Here is a 20753-nt window from a genome sequence, read left to right as displayed (position 1 = left end):
ATCGCTTTACATAATTTCGTCAAAATCTATTGAATGGATGGACCGTGAAAGGCTAGCAGACGGACAGACAGACACACTTTTGCATTTGTAATATAAGTATGGATTTTGAAAAAGGTGTAGGGGCAAACTGGACCAGACTTTTTTTTTTTTTAATTTTTTTGTTCTGAATGTAATGAAGCGCAGTGTGTGACGATTTCCAACCCGCTGGACTGTCGACCTTAAGAAGGTTAAAAAAAAATTCAATTAAACTTTTACAAGTATTTTTGAATCGTCAGATGCATCTACCACTAGGTAGTGGGAGGTAGGTGGATGAGGAGGCGGAGAACTGTGTGTTGGGAAGGCCTATGTCCAGCTGTGGTTGTGTCCACCGCTGGACAGACAAACTCAAACTCAAATTCAAATTATTTATTCAGAATTGGTAAAATTTTACGCTTCCTGATTGTCACAAATTTTTATTTGTAAGATGATATGATATAGTGGTGATAATTAATACGTACATAAAACTAAAGCTACGAGGGTTCCAAACGCGCCCAGGTCTGAGAAGAGCCCACAATAAAATCAGACTGATTGATTGATTAAATGTAAAATGTAAATGGTGTAAAATGCTCTTCCAGGCTGGGGAGCTAGTGGAAGAGGTGGCGGAAGAGAACAAGTCGCTGCTATGGTTCCTGCTGAAGCAAGTCCGGCCCGGCATGGACTTGTCCAAGGTGGTGCTGCCCACCTTCATCCTGGAGCCGCGGTCCTTCCTCGACAAGCTGTCTGACAACTACTACCACGCGGATCTGCTGTCGCAGTGAGTGTTTTGTTCGTGTATCAGGAGCGAAGCGAGCGCGAAATGAAACTTCAATAATTCATCCATACTCCACACTTTTCCTTTCATATATCAAAATGTATAAAAGAAAAAGGTGACTGGACTGACTGACTGACTGACTGATCTATCAATGCACAGCTCAAACGAATGAACGGATCGGGCTGAAATTTGGTATGCAGATAGCTATTATGACGTAGACATCCGCTAAGAAAGGATTTTTTGAAAATTCATCCCCTAAAGGGATTAAATAGGGATTTGAAATTGTGTAGTCCACGCGGACGAAGTCGCGAGCATAAGCTAGTGTAAACATATAAAAGAAGAAGGTGACTGACTGACTGACTGATGATCTATCAGTGCACAGTTCAAACTACTGAACGGATCGGGCTGAAAACTGGTATGCAGATAGCTATTATGACGTAGGCATTCGATAAGAAAGGATTTTTGAAAATTCAACCCCTTAAGGGATAAAACTGGGGTTTTAAATTTGTGTAGTCCACGTGGCCCTCAGATTAAATAGTTTGTTGTTTGCAGGGCCCAAGCAGCAGAAGACCCCTACCAAAGATTCAAAGGGGTCCTGAAATGGTACCTGTCTGGCTTGTACCGCAAGCCCAAGGGGCTGAAGAAGCCCTACAATCCCGTACTGGGCGAGACCTTCCGCTGCTGCTGGAGACACACTGACAACGAGACGTACACATACTATATAGCCGAGCAGGTGAGAATATCTTACATCCTAGGCATCTTCTAGGCAAGCGCGCTCATTCTTCCTCTCGCTGTGACATATTTGCTGACAAATGGGCTGACCTCATGGGTCAGATTTTGCACTTTTGTGAAAATTTATAATTTTGCTTTTTAAAATTTATAATTTTAACAATTTTTGTATGTATGTTTATGTTAGTTTGTACTCGTAGTTTAATTAGTGTAATTGGCTTTATGGCCGTTCTAATTAAATAATAAATAAATAAATAATAATAATAATAATAATAATTCTTGGGCTGCATTATGAGCCAAGTGCTAGTCTATAAAAAAATTACATACTACATACATACAGGCTCAGCAGGTGAGACTTTTTTTTTCGTGAGGATAATCCATCATGGATACCACTGGCCACGAGGGAGCACAGTGGTTATGTTGGACTCCTACAGACTATAAACCTCACGAAGTTCCATCCCACCGCTGCCGTCGGAGCACGAGGGATCGACAACTGTACTGTGGTTATGCATTAACAGCATGTGTGTTAAATAAATAAATAAATAAATAAAGCCTTTATTTCCAATCGATAATTCAAAAGTTACATTAATATTTTTTTTTATAGTTCATTAGGTACAAGCATTTTTATTTGTTACAATTCATGACAAAATATGACTATAGTTAACACAAGAATAGTGAAAGATAAAGCAGGTATTACAATATTAATCAGTCTATAATAAATTATTCTTATTATTTAATATTTTATTTTAATGTCAATTCAAGTAGTCAATATTTAGTTTTTATTAGTGTTGATTTATTTATAGCACTTATGTCAAAATTTATTATTAAGTATATTCATAATTTCAATGTCTTAGTACCTATTTCTATTTATGTTCTGTTTTAGCGTATATTTTTTTAAATATAAATAACGTCTTTTAATGTCATTGCAATTGGAACGCCCATTTTCGGGCATAGGCCTCCTCCATCCTTTTCCATTTTGTGCATGTGTGTTACAAAAAAAAAATTATAAGCTGAAAATACAACCTCTGCTGAAGTCAGTCAGACCTCCTGCTTATTAGAATAAGAAAGGCAAAAGCTGTAAATTCAACATGGCAGATCAAAGATGGCGGATTAGTTATTATTACTATTATTTGTTGTGCGTGTTGCCATTGATGACATATGGATCCGAGACATGGTCGCTAACTATGGGCCTCATAAGAAAGCTCAGAGTCACTCAGCGGGCGATAGAGAGAGCTATGTGCGGAGTTTCTCTATGTGATCAAATCAGAAACGAGGAGATCCGTAGGAGAACTAGAGTAACCGACATAGCTCAACGGGTTGCGAAGCTGAAGTGGCAATGGGCAGGGCACATAGTTCGTACAACCGATAGACGTTGGGGTCCCAAGGTGCTGGAATGGCGACCTTGCACTGAAAGACGCAGCGTTGGAAGACCCCCCACTAGGTAGACGGACGACATCAGACGAGTCGCAGGGAGCCGCTGGATGGCGGAAGCGCAAGACCGCGGTGTGTGGAAGTCCCTACAAGAGACCTATGTCCAGCGGTGGACGTCTATCGGTTAATGATTATGGTGATTATTTGTTGTTGTTTAATTGCAGGTATCTCATCACCCGCCCGTTTCCGCCTTTTACATTTCAAATAGAAAAGATGGATTCGTCATAGAGGGTAGTCTGCTGGCGAGATCTAAATTTTATGGTGAGATTAAATTCCTTTTTTACTAGCTTATGCTCGCGACTTCGTCCGCGTGGACTACACAAATTTCAAACCCCTGTTTCATCCCCTTAGGGGTTGAATTTTCAAAAATTCTTTCTTAGCGGATGTCTACGTCATAATACCTATCTGCATGCCAAATTTCAGCCTGATCCGTCCAGTAGTTTGAGCTGTGCGTTGATAGATCAGTCAGTCAGTCCTTTTCCTTTTATATATTTAAATTTAACACTTTTGAGAACAGTCAGGCATGCAGGTTTCCTCACGATGTTTTCCTTAACCGTTAAAGCAAGTGATATTTAATTGCTTAAAACGCACATAACTCTGAAAAGTTAGAGCTTTTAAAGTTTTAAAGCTTCAATAGCTCAACCGGTAAGGGAGTGGACTGAAAACCGAAAGGTCGACGGTTCAAACCCCGCCCGTTGCACTATTGTCGTACCTACTCCTAGCACAAGCCTGACGCTTAGTTGGAGAGGAAAGGGGAATATTAGTCATTTCACATGGCTAATATTCTTTAAAAAAAAAAGTAAAAAAGTAAAACTTTTTTCAGGTAATTCCACGTCGGCCATTTTGGAAGGTTGCGCGCGCATACACTTCCTAAACTGGGGGGAAACCTACATAACTACAGCTCCCTACGCTCACTGTAAGGGCATAGTCATAGGCACGCTTAGTATGGAGCTGGGAGGCAAGGTTAGTTAACTATGAACCACACATGATTCACAGGAATGACCTTGTGAACCACATGCGACTCACAAAGTTTTATGTTGTGAACTGCATGTGGACCCTTTCACAAAACCGTTATCCTGCTGTGAACCATAATATCTGACTCATAAGCCGCGATCCTGTGAACCACACGTGGCTCACAAAAATGACCTTGTGAACCACACGTGACGTCACAAAATCTTGATTTTAAAACGTCTAATGATGCTTGTGTCTATCATGCGATTCACGAGAGGTTCTTTCCTTATAATTGTGTCAAAAATTCTCTTTTCGGTAAATTTTTGATGTGATATTCTGAAATTAATTTATCAAACACGTCCACCTCCAAGACGACCTTAGGGGGTTGCGCGTGGATAGTAATTTTGCAAAATTTTGGGTATCTACATTAAGGTCAAAGTCATACGCGTGCTTCATATGGAGCTAGAAGGCAAGGTTAAATCACTATGAGCCACATGTGACTCATAAGTGGTTCACAACAATGACCTTGTGAACCGTAAGTGGTTCACAAAACGTCAATGCGCAACGTTACTATAAAGTCGTTATTTTGTTCAAAGGTACACGTAATGTGTCAAGAGACAGGCTATCAAGCGGACGTGGAATTCAAATTGAGGGTAAGTTTTTTTTTTAAAAACCGGCCAAGTGCGAGTCAGACTCGCGCACCGAGGGTTCCGTACTCGGGAATTTTTTTCGACATTTTGCACGATAAATAAAAAACTATTATGCGTAAAAATAAATAATTATCTGTTTTAGAATATACAGGTAAAGCCCTTTCATATGATACCCCACTTGATATAGTCACTCACTTCGAAAGTTGAAAATACTAATTATTAGTTCATGACCACAATTAATTTTTTTGTGTGATCTAACCCTAAATTCACGGTTTTCAGATTTTTCCCCAAATGTCAGCTATAATATCTACTTACCTGCCAAATTTCATGATTCTAGGTCAACGGGAAGTACCCTGTAGGTTTCTTGACAGACAGACAGACAGACAGACAACAAAGTGATCCTATAAGGGTTCCGTTTTTCCTTTTGTGGTACGGAACCCTAAAAACTAATTAAATCGATAATGAACAAATAATTAGTATTTTCAATTTTCAAAGTGAGGTAACTATAACAAGTGGGGTATCATATGAAAGGTCTTCACTTGTACATTCTAAAACAGATTTTTATTTATTTTTATGCATCATAGTTTTTGAATTATCGTGTAAAATGTCGAAAAAATACGACTGTAGTACGGAACCCTCATTGCGCGAGGTGCTGCAGGAGCTGACTCGCACTTGGCTGGTTTTTAGTATGACACGCACTTAATGATTTATTTTATAAGCCATGCTTGTATATTGTCTAAAACTAGTTTGTTTTGCCTCCAGTCGTTTCTCGGCGGCGCGGACCAAACGAACGCGATTTCGGGACGAATCAAGAAAGGGAAGGACACGATAGCTTTCGTGGAGGGGTACTGGGACGGCAAAATTGATATAAAGGACAAACGGACAGGGGTGAGTCATCAATCTATACATATCATCATCATTATCATTTTCATTATCAACCGATAGACGTATTTTTTTTGTTTTTAGGGTTCCGTACCTCAAAAGGAAAAACGGATCCATTATAGGATCACTTTGTTGTCTATCTGTCTGTCTGTCTGTCAAGAAACCTACAGGGTACTTCCCGTTGACCTAGAATCATGAAATTTGGCAGGTAGGTAGATCTTATAACTGACATTTGGGGAAAAATCTGAAAACCATGAAATTTAGGGTTAGATCACACAAAAAAATTAAATTGTGGTCATGAACTAATAATTAGTATTTTCAACTTTCGAAGTGAATGACTATATCAAGTAGGGTATCATATGAAAGGTCTTCACCTGTACATTCAAAAACAGATTTTTAATTATTTTTATGCATCATAGTTTTTTTTTTTTTTTTTTTTTTTAGTTTTTGAATTATGGTGCAAAATGTCGAAAAAATACGACTGTAGTACGGAACCCTCATTGCGCGAGCCTGACTCGCACTTGGCCGGTTTTTTTTATAGCGACCAAATGAGCAGGTGGTTCACCTGATGTTAAGTGATTACCGCCGCCCATGAACATTTGCAGCACCAGAGGAACCGCCGATGCGTTGCCGGCCTTTTAGGAATTTGTTGGTCCGCCCCTTGAATAACTGCTCCGTCACTTGCTGTGAAGGTGAAGGAAAACATCGTGAGGAAACCTGCATGCCTAAGAATTTTCCATAATGTTTTCAAAAGTGTGTGAGGTCTGCCAATTCACACTTGGCCAGCGTGGTAGACTATGGCCAAAACCCTTCTCACTCTGAGACGAGACCAGTCCCCCAATTGTGTAAGAATAACCATTTCATGGCTATCGCAATCGTCAAGAAATTCTGCCCTTTGATTGGCTGTGAAAAAATGTAAACAGCGAATCAACCAATCAAAGGGCATAATTTCTTGACGATTGCGATAGCTATGAAATGGTTATTCTTACACAATTGGGGGACTGGTCTCGTCTCAGAGTGAGAAGGGTTTTGGCCATAGTCTACCACGCTGGCCAAGTGTGAATTGGCAGACCTCACACACTTTTGAAAACATTATGGCAAATTCTTAGGCAAATGGTTATTCTTACACAATCGGGGGGCTGTGCTCTGTACTGAGCCGGTGATGGGTTGATCATGATGATGATGAGATGAAAATTGTCGGTTTACAGGAAGAAACCAACCTCTTAGACGTAGCAATACTAAAGGAACATCGACTGCCGAGGTACCTGGTGAAGTTAGATAAACAACAAGAGTGGGAGTCGCAGAGGCTGTGGATCAAAGTGTCAGAGGCTATACACAACGAGGATCAGGTAACAACCAACCATTTTTGGGGTTCCGTACCTCAAAAGGAAAAACGGAACCCTTATAGGATCACTTTGTTGTCTGTCTGTCAAGAAACCTACGGGGTACTTCTCGTTGACCTAGAATCATGAAATTTGGCAGGTAGGTAGGTCTTATAGCTGACATTTAGGGAAAAATATGAAAACCGTTAATTTAGGCTTAGATCACACAAAAAAGTAAAATTGTGGTCATGAACTAATAATTAGTATTTTCAATTTTCTAAGTAAGATAACTATATCAAGTGGGGTATCATATGAAATGGCTTCACCTGTGCATTCTAAAACTCATTTTTATTTGTTTTAATGCATCATAGTTTTTGAATTATCGTGCAAAATGTATCGAAAAAATACGACTGTATTCCGTACGACTGTACGGAAGGGTTATTCCCGTTGAGTCACACTGTGACACAAGGTGCCAAAAATTTCAAAACATTCCCGTTGAGTAACACTGTTACACAACGCGTTGAGTAACACTGTTACACAACGGGAATTACGGAACCCTCATTGCGCGAGACTGACTCGCACTTGGCCGGTTTTTTAAAAAGAATATTAGCCATGTTAAATGACTAATATTCCGCTTTCCTCTCCAACTAAACGTCAAGCTTGTGCTAGGAGTAGGTACGACAATAGTGCAACGGGCGGGGTTTGAACCGTCGACCTTTCGGTTTTCAGTCCACTCCTTTACCCGTTGAGCTACTGAGGCTCTAAAGCATTAACTAAAGACTTGATACCAAAGTCTAAGCGCAATCTATAGAGCGTACTCTGACTTAGCTCAGACTTAAGACAGAGTTAAAACAAGACAGATTTATATCTCTCACATAGATCTGTCTCGTTTTAACTCAATCTTAAGTCTGAGCAAAGTCAAAGTGCGCTCTATAGATCTCACCCTAAGGCTCGGTATCCACCTAAGCGAAGCGGAGAGGAGAGGTGTATAGTAAACCAATCCGATTTTTAAAGAATAACGTGATAATTTTTTCACGTCATCTATTTTGAATCTGGTTGGTCGATTGAACGCATCTCCTCTTCTCTCCGCTTCGGTGGATACCGGGCTTTAGGCGGAAATCTATGAAACATTCTTTGACTTCGGTCAGACTATAGAAACTTATAGTTTTTATTTTTTTAGGTTTCCATACCTCGAAAAGAAAAACGGAACCCTTATAGGATTACTTTGTTGTCTGCCATAATAAAAAAAAATCCCGGCTGTGTTTGTTGTGGGCCTCACCAGACCGGGGCGCGTTTGGAACCCTCGTAGCTTTAGTTTTAAGCTCGCATAAGAATTATCACCACAGCTATCTCTTACAAATCCAACAACCGGCATTATCTTTCTTTACAGATAGTAGTAGGTATTACTACAAAAAAAAAGGTATTAATAATTTGAAAAAAAATGAACGAAGGTAAAAAGAAAAAAAAAAAAGATAATTTAAAAAAAAATCGTATATATATACAAAATATTTAAAAAAAAAAATTAGAGGTAGGCTTATTTATTTATTTATTTAGTAGGTATTGGGGCCAATTCTCTTGTACACAATCTCTAAACTAAACTAAATTAACATGTCAAAATATAGTGCTATCCTTTTCCGCAAGCAACATTATGAAAGGGATAGCAACAGATTTAGACGTGTCATTTTAGTTTAGTTTAGAGAATGTGTACAACGGAATTAGTCACAATATCTCTTTCTTTACAGATAGTAGCGACAGAACAAAAAACGGTAATAGAAGAAGCGCAGCGAGCCCGGGCACGGAACCTAGTGTCTCCCTGGATGCCTAGACTGTTCCACCGAGGCGACGGGGCCTTGCCGCCTGAAGGTAAAACTTTTTACGCGCACTATAAATGGTTGAGATATTAGGGCTAATTCTGAGCACAACCTAATTTTAGAGTATTCACATGCTCTTCTTACTAATGTAATATGAAAAGGACAGACACAGTTTGACAGTTTTAAATTTAATTTTTAAATGGTAAAACCCGTGATTTTAGCACGCACTCGCGAACCTCCTGTTTAAATTTGTATTGTGCACTAAAATTTTGTCTTTAAATGTGAAACTCATGTTCCGTTCCTTTTTTAGCATTAGTAAAAAGAAAAGGATGCAGATACTCTAAATTTAGTTTAGAGAGAGACTAGAGAATCGGAGCCATTTTCGCGCCATCTATCTAAATATATAAAAGGAAAAGGTGACTGACTGACTGATTGAATGACTGACTGACTGATCTATCAACGCACAGCTCAAACTACTGGACGGATCGGGCTGAAATTTGGCATGCAGATAGCTATTATGACGGAGGCATCCGCTAAGAAAGGATTTTTGAAAATTCAACCCCTAAGGGGGTGAAATAGTGGTTTGAAATTTGTGTAGTCCACGCGAACGAAGTCGCGAGCATAAGCTAGTTCAAAAATAAGATTTCTGCGCAGGTACAGTACGTGATAACTTGTTTGTTAGTATAAACTACAGGTACAGTACGCTGTAGGAAATAATGTACATCGACCTTTAGGGAGATAGCGGATTTGTAGAGCATTGTCTCTGTCGTTGAGACCGACAAAACGTCATCAGTACCCTTATTATAAATGCGAAAGTGTGTTTGTTTGTTGGTTTGTCTTTCAATCACGTCGCAACGGTGCAACGGATTGACGTGATTTTTTTTGCATGGGTATAGATAAAGACCTGGAGAGTGACATAGGCTACTTTTTATCCCGGAAAATCAAAGAGTTCCCACGCGATTTTTGAAAAACCTAATTCCACGCGGACGAAGTCGCGGGCATCAGCTAGTATTTTTTTTAAATAGATATAGCGAGCAAACGAGCAGGCGGGTCACCTGATGTTAAGTGATTACCGCCGCCCATGAACATTTGCAGCACCAGAGGAGCCGCCGATGCGTTGCCGGCCTTTTAGGAATTTGTTGGTCCGCCCCTTGAATAACCCCATGTTGTAATGTAGTGGGAACACCGCCCATGGGAGTTCGTTCCACAGTTTGCACGTGCGTGGAAAGAAGGATCTGGCGCAGCGGTATAATAATATAGGTATAAGTGACAGAGACAACGCTCTACAAAGCCGAAATGTCATTCTAAAGACCGATGTACATTACTTTCTGGTGCGTTCTGTTATCTGTAAAGCGCATACATGTTTCGGCAAATAAATAATGTGAATTTCTTTGATGTTTCAGGAATCACTGATCAAGGGTGGAAATACAATCACACCAGTACAAGGTAAGTTTTATTCATTTACTAGCTGATGCCCGCGACTTCGTCTGCGTGGAATCAGGTTTTTAAAAATCCCGTGGGAACTCTTTTATTTTCCGGGATAAAAAGTAGCCTATGTCACTCTCCGGGTCTTTATCTATACCCATGCAAAAAATCACGTCAATCCGTTGCACCGTTGCGACGTGATTGAAGGAGAAACCAACAAATCAACAAACCAACAAACACAACAACAAACAAACACACTTTCGCATTTATAATAGTAGGGGTACTGATTGCACATAAATCGTCTCTGTCTAGAAAACCTATAGGGTACTTCCCATTGACCTAGAAGGTAGGTAGGTAGGTCTTTTTTTTTTTTTTTTTTTTTAGTATAAAGAATATTAGCCATGTTAAATGAGAAATATTCCCCTTTCCTCTCCAATTAAGCGTCAAGCTTGTGCTAGGAGTAGGTACGACAATAGTGCAACGGGCGGGGTTTGAACCGTCGACCTTTCGGTTTTCAGTCCACTCCTATACCGATTGAGCTATAGAGGCTCAAAATTATAAAGGCACACAAAACAGGTTTCAGCTATAAATGGACCAAATAAAAATAAAAAACAATAGAATAAGATCTAAGCGTTAACCCTTAATATGTGTACAAAACAATGCTTAAATAAATATATGCACTAACTAACTGATATGATACAATTTATAAAACACAGAAAAAAAGAAATACAAGCTAATAAACTAAGAAAAATATACTTATACCACAAGTAAAGGAATAAATCCGAAAACAGTGAATTTAGTTACATCGCACATAAAAAATTGTAAATGTGAATAATTAGTATTTTCAACTTTCAAAGTAAGTAATATGAAAGGGCTTTAGATTCTAAAACAGATTTTCATTTATTTTCATGCATAATAGTTTTTGATTTATCGTGCAAAATGTCGTACGGAACCCTCGGTGCGCGAGTCTGACTCTCACTTGGCCGGTTTTTTGCTTTAGTGCATTCCCCATTATTACGGTTCTTTATAAGCAAATGAATTTTTTCAGTTATTAAAATATCACTTGCTTTAACGGTGAAGGAAAACTTCGCGAGCTTGGTCAGCGTGGTAGACTATGGCCAAAACCCTTCTCACTCTGAGTGGAGACTTGTGCTCTGTAGTGAGCCGGCGATGGGTTGATCATGATGATGATGATGATAATGAAACCGTTTAACTTAAGATTTTTTTACTTATTTTATTGTTATAAGTCCCGCAAATTGCTATTGCGCTGGAACCATGTCTCATTAACATCGAAATGACGTCATTTTGACTTCAGCCGAAATAAAAATACACCATCAGCTGGAAACTTCAGTCTAGTGCTGACGTCACTAAAATGGCGGCCACGCGCATTAGCAATTTGCGGGGATTAAAATGAAAAAAGAAGAAAAAAATATTAACCATAGTTCAATCAATTATAACATTGTGTTATGGTACCCACACTTAAATCGTCCAAGCACACTAGGTAGTCCTGTATCCACGGTACCTAAAGAATAGAATAGATTATTTTTCGACCCAAATGTCGACCAATAGAATTGCACCATTCGACGTCACGTGGTACAACCTACATGGTATTATACTGATAATTTTTTGAAAATTTTCTCTGGTAGTTGAAGTCCACACGTCAAACTGACAGGTTGAATTCAATTGTGAAAATTGGAGATTTTGGCCGACATTTGGGACGGAAAAATAATCCCCCGAATACCACACGAGCTTCAAAATTATCTGGCATTTCCAGTTTGCAACGAACCTATCGGGAAATACCCGATAATTTTGAAGCTCTTGTGGTATTATAAGTGAATATGTTTTTTATTCGTGTAAACTTTTTACAAGTGCTTATGAATCGTCAGGTAGTTTTAATTTACCACTGGTTCGGAATGTCGTTTCTACCGAAAAGAACCAGCAACAAACTCGGCGGTTGCTCTTTTTAATTTTTAGGTTTTTTTAGGAGCATACTTTTAACACATTTTTTAGTATTAAATCTAAATATATAAAAGAGAAATACCACTCACTCACTCACTGACTAATCACGAAATCTCAGGAACTATAAAGCCTACAAACTTGGAATTTGGAAGGTAGGTTCCTTCTAAGACGAAGGTGTCAGCTAAGAAACGATTTTGAGAAAATCCCCCCGCAAGGGGGTGAAATGGGGGGTGGAAGGTTGTATTAAAGTCCTATGTTTTTGAAGTTAGAGACATGAAAATCGATATTTAGGTTATTAGCTTTAAATAATAAAAATCTGTATAAGTCAATTTGGAAAATTCCCCCCTTGGGTGGTAAAATAGGGATGAAAATTTTTATAGAAAAGTTTCAACTATTGTTATTTTTACTTGGAAACGTAGGTTCTTTCTAGGGGGTAGGTATCAGATAAGAAAGGATCTAACTAAATTCCCCCATAAGGGGGTAAAAGGGGGGTTGAAAAGTTATATGAAAATCCTATGTTTTTGAAGTTAGAGATATGTAAATTGGCATTTAGGTATTCTGGGTTTCGTGCCTTAAGGTGAGACTGAGTGAGTAGGTAAGTGAGGTCTTATGCAGCGGGAAAATTTCAAAGCTCATCCAGAAATTTTACGCGGACGAAGTCGCGGGCAACTGCTAGTAGTATATATAGTAGTGTTTCTACTTTTCACGGTGTAATTGTTTCCCCTCAAGTCCCTGGCAACCGGAAGAAGTGATAGAGTACGAAGACGATTTCGTGATAACGTCGGTACGCAACGTACCGGTACGCAGTTCGGGCGAGGCGCGGATCAGGGAGCTGACGCAGCGAAGCGACTCGGACAGCCACGACGAACTGGCCAGGCGATCCAAGACTTCCACGTAAGTATAGTCATCATCATCATCATCATCATCATCATCATCATCATCATCATCATCATCATCATCATCATCATCATCATCATCATCATCATCATCATCATCACCATCATCATCATCATCATCACCATCATCATCATCATCATCACCATCATCATCATCATCATCATCATCACCATCATCATCATCATCATCATCATGATCATCATCATCATCCTCATCATCATCATCATCATCATCGTCGTCAACCGATAGACGTCCACTGCTGGACATAGGTCTCTTGTAGGGACTTCCACACGCCACGGTCTTGCGCCGCCGCTATCCAGCGGCTACCGCAGACTCGCTTGATGTGGACTTCACGTGTCCACTTTACCCCTATTGGAAGACCCCCCACGTCTTCCTACGCTGCACATTCCGATGCGAGGTTGCCATTTTAACACCTTTTTCTATGTGTCCTGCACATTGCCACTTCAGCTTCGTAACCTGTAAGCATTTTTACATAATCGATCTAAATGTCATCATCATCATCATCGTCAACCAATAGACGTCCACTGCTGGACATAGGTCTCTTGTAGGGACTTCCACACGCCACGGTCTTGCGCCGCCGCCATCCAGCGGCTCCCTGCGACTCGTCTGATGTCGTCCGTCCACTAGTGGGGGGTCTTCCAACACTGCGTCTTCCGGTACGAGGTCGTCATTTGAGCACCCTTCTCGAACTATGTCCACATTGCCACTTCAAAAAAAAATTATTAAAAAAAAAATAGTATTTTTGAATCGTCAGCTGCAACCACTGGTTCGGAATGCCTTTCCTACCGAGAAAGAAACAGCAAGAAATTCGGCGGTTGCTCTTTTTAGCATTTTTCACATAAGCGATCTAAATCAATTCCACCAAAATTATGCACCAAAATTTCGACGACCTCCCTGGCGCAGTGGTGAGCGCTGTGGTCTTAATAGTGGGAGGTCCCGGGTTCGATTCCTGGCAGGGGTTTGGAATTTTATAATTTCTAAATTTCTGGTCTGGTCTGGTGGGAGGCTTCGGCCGTGGCTAGTTACCACCCTACCGGCAAAGCCGTGCCGCCAAGCAATTTAGCGTTCCGGTACGATGCCGTGTAGAAACCAAAGGGGTATGGGTTTAATAAAAACTGTCATACCCCTTCCAGGTTAGCCCGCTATCATCTTAGACTGCATCATCACTTACCACCAGGTGAGATTGCAGTCAAGGGCTAACTTGTATCTGAATAAAAAAAATAAAAAATGCAGCAGAAATATTTTAAGGTTTAACTTTATTTTGTATTAGACGTGCCCACGACTTCGTCCGCGTGGATTTAGGTTTTCCAATACTACTCGGCAGGCAATAGCTTTATTTCCGGCCTGGACTGTAATGTACTATTTTTCCAGACGAACTCTGAAACAGACACTGTTCTCGATCGACGCGTCGCTCCGCGAGCAGTCTCTGGCCCTAGAACGCCTGACCAAAACCGTCGACAGCCTGAGCGAAGGTACATTTATAGTTCACTAGCTGATGCCCGCGACTTCGTCCCTGTGGAATTAGGTTTTCTAAAAATCCCGCTGGAGTAGACCATCTGGGCAACAACGAGATCATCCCACAGCGACTCTAGGTTCGACTCCTGACTTCACAATTGTCTACTGGGGTGATACAGTGCTTTTTTGACAAGTATTCTGAGTGTCTGGTGCACTTCGACCGTCCGCTGCGCCAGATCCTTCTTTCCACGTACATGCAAACTGTGGAACCAACTCCCATCGGCGGTGTTCCCACTTCATTACAACATGGGGTTATTCAAGGGGCGGACCAACAAATTCTTAAAAGGCCGGCAACGCATCAGCGGTTCCTCTGGTGCTGCAAATGTTCATGGGCGGCGGTAATCACTTAACATCAGGTGACCCGCCTGCTCGTTTGCTCGCTATCTCTATTAAACAAAAACAAAAAACTGAATTTCCGGGATAAAAAGTAGCCTAAGCCACTCTCCAGGTCTTTATCTATACCCATGTAAAATCACGTCAATCCGTTGCACCGTTGCGACGTGATTGAAGGACAAACAAACACACTCAAGAGTACTGATTTCTCATACTCGTGAGATCTATAGAGCGCACGTTGACTTTGCTCAGACTTAACATTGAGTTAAAACGTGAGTATATATGTGAGGATATACAAATTCTGTCTCATTTTAACTGTCTTAAGTCTAAGCAAAGTCAGAGTGTGCTCTATAGATCTTTCCCTAAACCTCCACTGCCCGTCCGTCTGTCTGTCAGCGGGCTGTATCTAGTGACCCGCAATAGGCAGAGAGTTAAAACTTTCACAAAATGTGTATTTCTATAAAATAAAATAAAAAATCAAAATGGCCGCCAGGAAGATTTAAAAATATATTAAAAAAGTGGTATTTTCTGTTCTAAGTAAATAAATATCACTTGCTTTAACGGTGAAGGAAAACTTTGTGAGGAAGCCTGCATGCCACAGAGTTCTCCATAATGTTCTCAAAGGTGTGTGAAGTCTGCCAAATCTACACTTGGCCAGCGTGGAGGACCCTTCACATTCGAGAGGCGAGAGGTTATAATGTTTTTTTTTCTAGGGCAAAGGGCAGCAGCCTACAGACCCCAGAACGTGGGCAGGGTGCCCACTTCATCCCACTCGTGGGATCTGTTTGGCGGTTTCGTCCTCGCGATGGTGTTGCAAGCGTTACTAAATTGGATTTTCTACCACAAAGACTGAGTGTTGCCAGTGTTGTAAACATTTGATAAATAAATAAATAATTTAATGTAATATTGATACTTTGTACATCGACCAAAATTAGTTTATTACCCGGTTTGGTTGTCTGTCTGTACGTCTATTTTGTTATATATAAATCATTTTTTTCCAAAAGTTGGATATTATTGCAAATGGTAGGATGGTTTTGTATTAGATGACGTTTTTAGGACGTCACATCATGGCAGAGACTTTTTTGTATTCATACTTCGAACATATTATAAAGCTTTATACCCTTATCTATTTCAACGCAGCATCGTACCAGAACGCTGAAGCGCTAAAAATTCTACCGTTTTGGTAGAGATTCTTTTTTTTTATAAGAATAATATTAGCCATGTTTAATGACTAATATTCCCCTTTCCTCTCCAACTATGCATCAAGCTTGTGCTAGGAGTAGGTACGACAATAGTGCAACGGGCGGGTTCGACCCGTCGACCTTTCGGTTTTCAGTCCACTCCTATGCTGTTGAGCTATTGAGGCTCTCGTTGAGATATTTCAGCCTCATACGTAATTTGTTTTTCATAATACTATAGTAATTAAATAGTTAGTTTTTTCACTAGAATTATTCATTCTATAGTATATTACTACCATTTTGATAGAGATATTTTAGCCTCATACGTAATTTGTGTTAATTTATTATAATTAAATACATATTATGTTTTTTTATTACAATTATTATTATTAATTCTATAATATACTTGTGTTACTACCATTTTGGTAGAAATATTTAACTTGTTTTTGCGTCTTGCAAAATGATACCATTTTGGTAGATTTTTAAAACTAATAAACTATATTGGTAACTCATTATCTCGGGCCTATTCCTATTTTTCTCACTTCTGAGGGTCGTCACCCCGTCGTAACTGGTATGACAGACAGACAATAAAACTGTTTTCAACTTGCCTATGGTTTTCATATGTTATAACTTATAAAAATGTCGTATTTTTTTAGCTATAGTTCGATTCGCATTGATAAAATAGTGAAATTCGATGTCGATATCACAGTCATGGTCGCTAACTATGGGCCTCATAAGAAAGCTCAGAGCCACTCAGCGGGCGATGGAGAGTCAAATGAGCTCAGTGCCTATCATTCAAAATCAATTGTTAGGCCTCAATTACACCTGTAAGTTTTACTCACGTAAGTAGCTTACATGATTAACTTACGACAGATTTACTAATGTTAACTCTCTTACAAGTGTCATTTACCTTAGTAAATTTGTTGACCATTAATTACGTAAGCTGCTTACGCGAGTAAAACTTACAGGTGTAATCGCGGGCTTAGACACTGAGTTACAGTATGCGGCAGAAAGTAATGTACATCGGTCTTTAGAATGACATTGCGGCTTTGTAGAGCGTTGTCTTTGTCTCTCATACCTATATTACATTACTTTCTGCCGCGCACTGTAGTAAATGTTAAGAGGCCACAATATGGCGCGAACTCTTTCCTATTCTTATTTTTATCGCACAGTCACTTGTATCACTATTCTATCCACGCGAAATATAATGCGAAACTACACACTGGCTTTGATAAAAAAATGACTCACGACTCACTTTTAATTTTTTGTGTCAAATTTAATGTCAAAAGTACGATTGTAGTCCTTATTTTAAAGGTGAATCGTACTTTTGACATGACAGTTGATCCACAGAGTTAAAGTGGCGCGTGAGGAGTCATTTTTTACGGACTATAACAAAAAGGATTTTTGTGTATAGAAATTAAATAAATTAATTCATAATTGTTAATTAACATAAAGACACTCTTAATTGTTATTTCCAAAATTTTCGACATTTCTTGTTATTTTTTTTTGACATTTTTTTTTTTTTTTAATGCAGCCTGCTTTTTATGACAATGTAAATAAATCATGTTTCAAACAGTTAGTTTGCTTAAAAGAGAATTAAATCGCAAAAAGCTTTCTCGGAGAAACGCGTAAGCGACGCGATTTGCCGGGCACTAAAGTGGAAAAAACCTCTGGAGTTAGGTTTTTCACTTGTATCATGATTTCATTGTTGTCAGTTCGCGATGATAACGTCGTATGGGCCGCGTATAGTGCGCCTCTACCGCATTTCAGCAAGAAGCTACTGTATGCGGCAGAAAGTAATGTACATCGACTTTCAGGAGATAGCGGATTTGTAGAGCATTGTCTCTGTCGTTGAGACCGACAATACGTTACGACACCATAGAGACAACGCTCTACAAAGCCGAAATGTCATTCTAAAGGTCGATGTACATTATTTTCTGCCGCGTACTGTACTTGTTTACCTTTTAAGCAAACTAAGGATAACTAAAATATACATAAATAAACAAGGCTATAGGTACTTATTCGTTTTCTAATTAAAATCATGTAAATTATCAAGTAATTTACTAGTATTTACTCTAAGAAGTTAGTATAGCGCTATCTCTGTTACGTAATCCCATACAAATGACAGAGACAAAAATATCAGTAGGCGTCAACCATTTTGAGGCACCGCATCACTAATCACAAACATGTTTTCGAACATCCGAAATTCAATTCGGAAACATAGAATAGTTTGTGATTGGTTGGTCTCTCAAAATGGTTAACGCCCACTGATATTTTTGTCTCTGTCATTTGGATGGGATTTCGTAACAGAGAGAGCGCTTTACTAACTTCTTTCCGGGGATAGAGTTTATAAAACACGATGTCTACACATTTTTATATTTGCCACGAAGCTTGCAAAATGTACGAGTAGATTCGCTTAATACATTTTTATATAAAATAATACTATAAAAAAAAACAATATTTAATATATAAAATTAGATACTAAATTTTATAAAACTATCGCAGGCTGCAGTTATATTCTAAATCGCCATATTATTTTCCTTAATAATTCCTAAAATTATTATTATTTATTGACATTGAATTGAATATTGCTACAGGCTGGCACTTATTTTGCGTGCACTGTACAGTTAAGCCATATTACTCAACCGCTTTGACAGTTTCTAAGAAGTTATATACTCTATCGATGGAGAGAAGTTAGTACTTATAGGGCTCTCTCTATTACGTAATCCCATACAAATGACATAGTTTCGTTTGTGATTGGTTGGTGACTCAAAATAGTTAGCGCCTCCCATCTACATGCACGAAACGTTTTGCGTCATCATTCTATCAGAATCAGAATACTCTTCCACGATAATATGTGTTTCCTACCAATTACAACCCGGGTATCTTTAAAACAACAGTGAATAGGCATCTTTTAGGTAAACGCGTCTCATCTTAGGCAGCATCATCACTTTCCATCAGGTGTGATTATGGTTCAAGTGTTTGCCTATAATGAATAAAATATAAATAAATAAAAAAAGCGCCCACTAAGATTTTTGTCTCTATCATTTGTATGGGATTACGTAACAGAGAGGGCGCTATGCTAACTTCCTTCCGCGGATATAGTAATAAAAATATTGACAGATTGTGTATAATACTGAGAAATGTCAAAAATGGTATATTAAAATGACTACTATACAGAATATGCTGTCAGGTAAAAAGACCCCTAGACAAAAGTGGAGGAAATGTTTTTGGCCATAAGTACTGTACCTTACAGTGCGAGAATAAAAGGTTGACTGACGAACCAATAGCATGGCAGAACACACTAATTCGTACCACCAAATACTGTCACATGGTTGATAAATTCACCCACTGCGCAGGTTTAAAGCCAGAGTTCATTTTACCTGACACATATTGTAGCAATAATCAATTATTGGCGGCAATTCTAATGTCAAACTTAGAAATAAAGTGTTGCCAGAGTGAAATGCCATTTTCCTACCATTCGATGGAAACTCGGAGGTATTGTAGTCGAAACTTTTCGGTAGTATTCCGTCGAAGTTCTTTATACTATGGTGTTGCCATTTTTTAAGTATTAATTATTATTAATGTAATTTTACCTATTTTCCTACATTATTGTAGATATAGTACCTATTCATTATTATGATTGTATTCCTATTTGGTCGAGATTCAGTGGACTTTTTGTTGAATGGGTTTAAACCGGCTCCAGTTATACAAACTGCGGTCAAAACGCGGAAAGATATCAATTAAAATTCAATGTATAATGTGTACAAAATGAGTACTCACGCGCCATTTTAACTTTGTGTCAACTGTCATGTCAAAAGTACAGTTTTAGTCCTTACAGTGCGACAAGGCTATCTTGGCGCGTGGCGAAAATCGGAAATAATTAGTATTATCAAGTTTCAAAGTAAGATTGATATACCAAGTGGGATATCATATAAAAGGACTTTACTTGTAGATTCTAAACAGATTTTTATTTATTTTTATGCATATTAGTTTTTAATTTATTGTGCAAAATATCGAAAAAATACGACTGTAGTACGGAACCTTCGGTGCGTGAGTCTGAGTCGCAATTGGCTGGGTTTTATGTAAAAATTACCGGCGTAAACTCTCTGAACAATTAGCCCACTGGCTCTTAGTGTACTATTCCTATGATGTGTTTTCTATGATGTTTTGTGTCATGATTTGTGTAAATTGCGCATTTTAAGATAAGATCATTAGATTGTTGATATTTTTGTTGTTTTATCCAGTGAATATATATTTTTTTCCAATTTATTTTGGTGTTTTATTTCATACCTAATTACCTAAGGCGGCGTTTACACCTGTAAGTTTTACTTACGTAAGTAGCTTCTATTAAAACGATTTACATAAACATAAATTCAAGTAATTTATACAAAATATGTAATCAGTACTCTTATTATAAATGCAAAAGTGTGTTTGTTTGTTGGTTTATTGGTTTGTTGGTTTGTCCTTCAATCACGTCGCAACGGAGCAACGGATTAACGTGTTTTTTGGCATTGGTATAGTTAAAGACCTGGAGAGTGAGAAAGGCTACTTTTTGTCCCGGAAAATGAAAGAGTTCCTAGGGGTTTTTTAAAACCTAAATCCACGCGAACGAAGTCGCGGGCATCAGCTAGTAAATTATACTTTTTGATAGTCGGAAGTTGGATTTGTAAGGTATAGTGGTGATATTTATTTATTATTACTTAAAACTAAAGCTACGAGGGTCCAATAATCGCGCCCGGTCTGAGAAGAGCCGACAACAAACTCAACCGGCAGCACAAACTTCTAACTAGGTTAGGGCTAGGGCTTCTCCATGGGGCCATTCAAATGACATGTGTCATATTCAACCCCAACGCATT

General features: G+C 38.9%; 1 protein-coding gene across 5 annotated transcripts in view; it reads left to right on the top strand.

Annotated features, from left to right (window-relative positions):
* The window catches only part of LOC117995089 (oxysterol-binding protein-related protein 8-like), an 83340-nt gene that overhangs the window by 34994 nt on the left and 27593 nt on the right, over positions 1-20753 (top strand). For 3 of the 5 annotated variants that reach the window (XM_069508349.1, XM_069508348.1, XM_069508350.1), the window contains 9 exons: positions 615-793; positions 1343-1523; positions 3115-3211; positions 3774-3913; positions 4498-4554; positions 5314-5439; positions 6642-6782; positions 8498-8618; positions 9970-10012. In XM_069508349.1, the coding sequence (XP_069364450.1) occupies positions 615-793; positions 1343-1523; positions 3115-3211; positions 3774-3913; positions 4498-4554; positions 5314-5439; positions 6642-6782; positions 8498-8618; positions 9970-10012 (1085 nt within the window). Of the gene's footprint in view, positions 1-614; positions 794-1342; positions 1524-3114; positions 3212-3773; positions 3914-4497; positions 4555-5313; positions 5440-6641; positions 6783-8497; positions 8619-9969; positions 10013-12679; positions 12845-14239; positions 14341-15429; positions 18971-20753 lie in introns of those variants that run through there. The other 2 variants (XR_011238379.1, XM_034983087.2) reach the window with 2 other exon arrangements.

Source organism: Maniola hyperantus, chromosome 28 (assembly GCF_902806685.2).
Source record: "Maniola hyperantus chromosome 28, iAphHyp1.2, whole genome shotgun sequence".
NCBI lineage: Eukaryota > Metazoa > Arthropoda > Insecta > Lepidoptera > Nymphalidae > Maniola > Maniola hyperantus.
The sequence above is the reverse complement of the archived record's forward strand: the minus strand, read 5'-3'. Positions and strand labels throughout refer to the sequence as shown.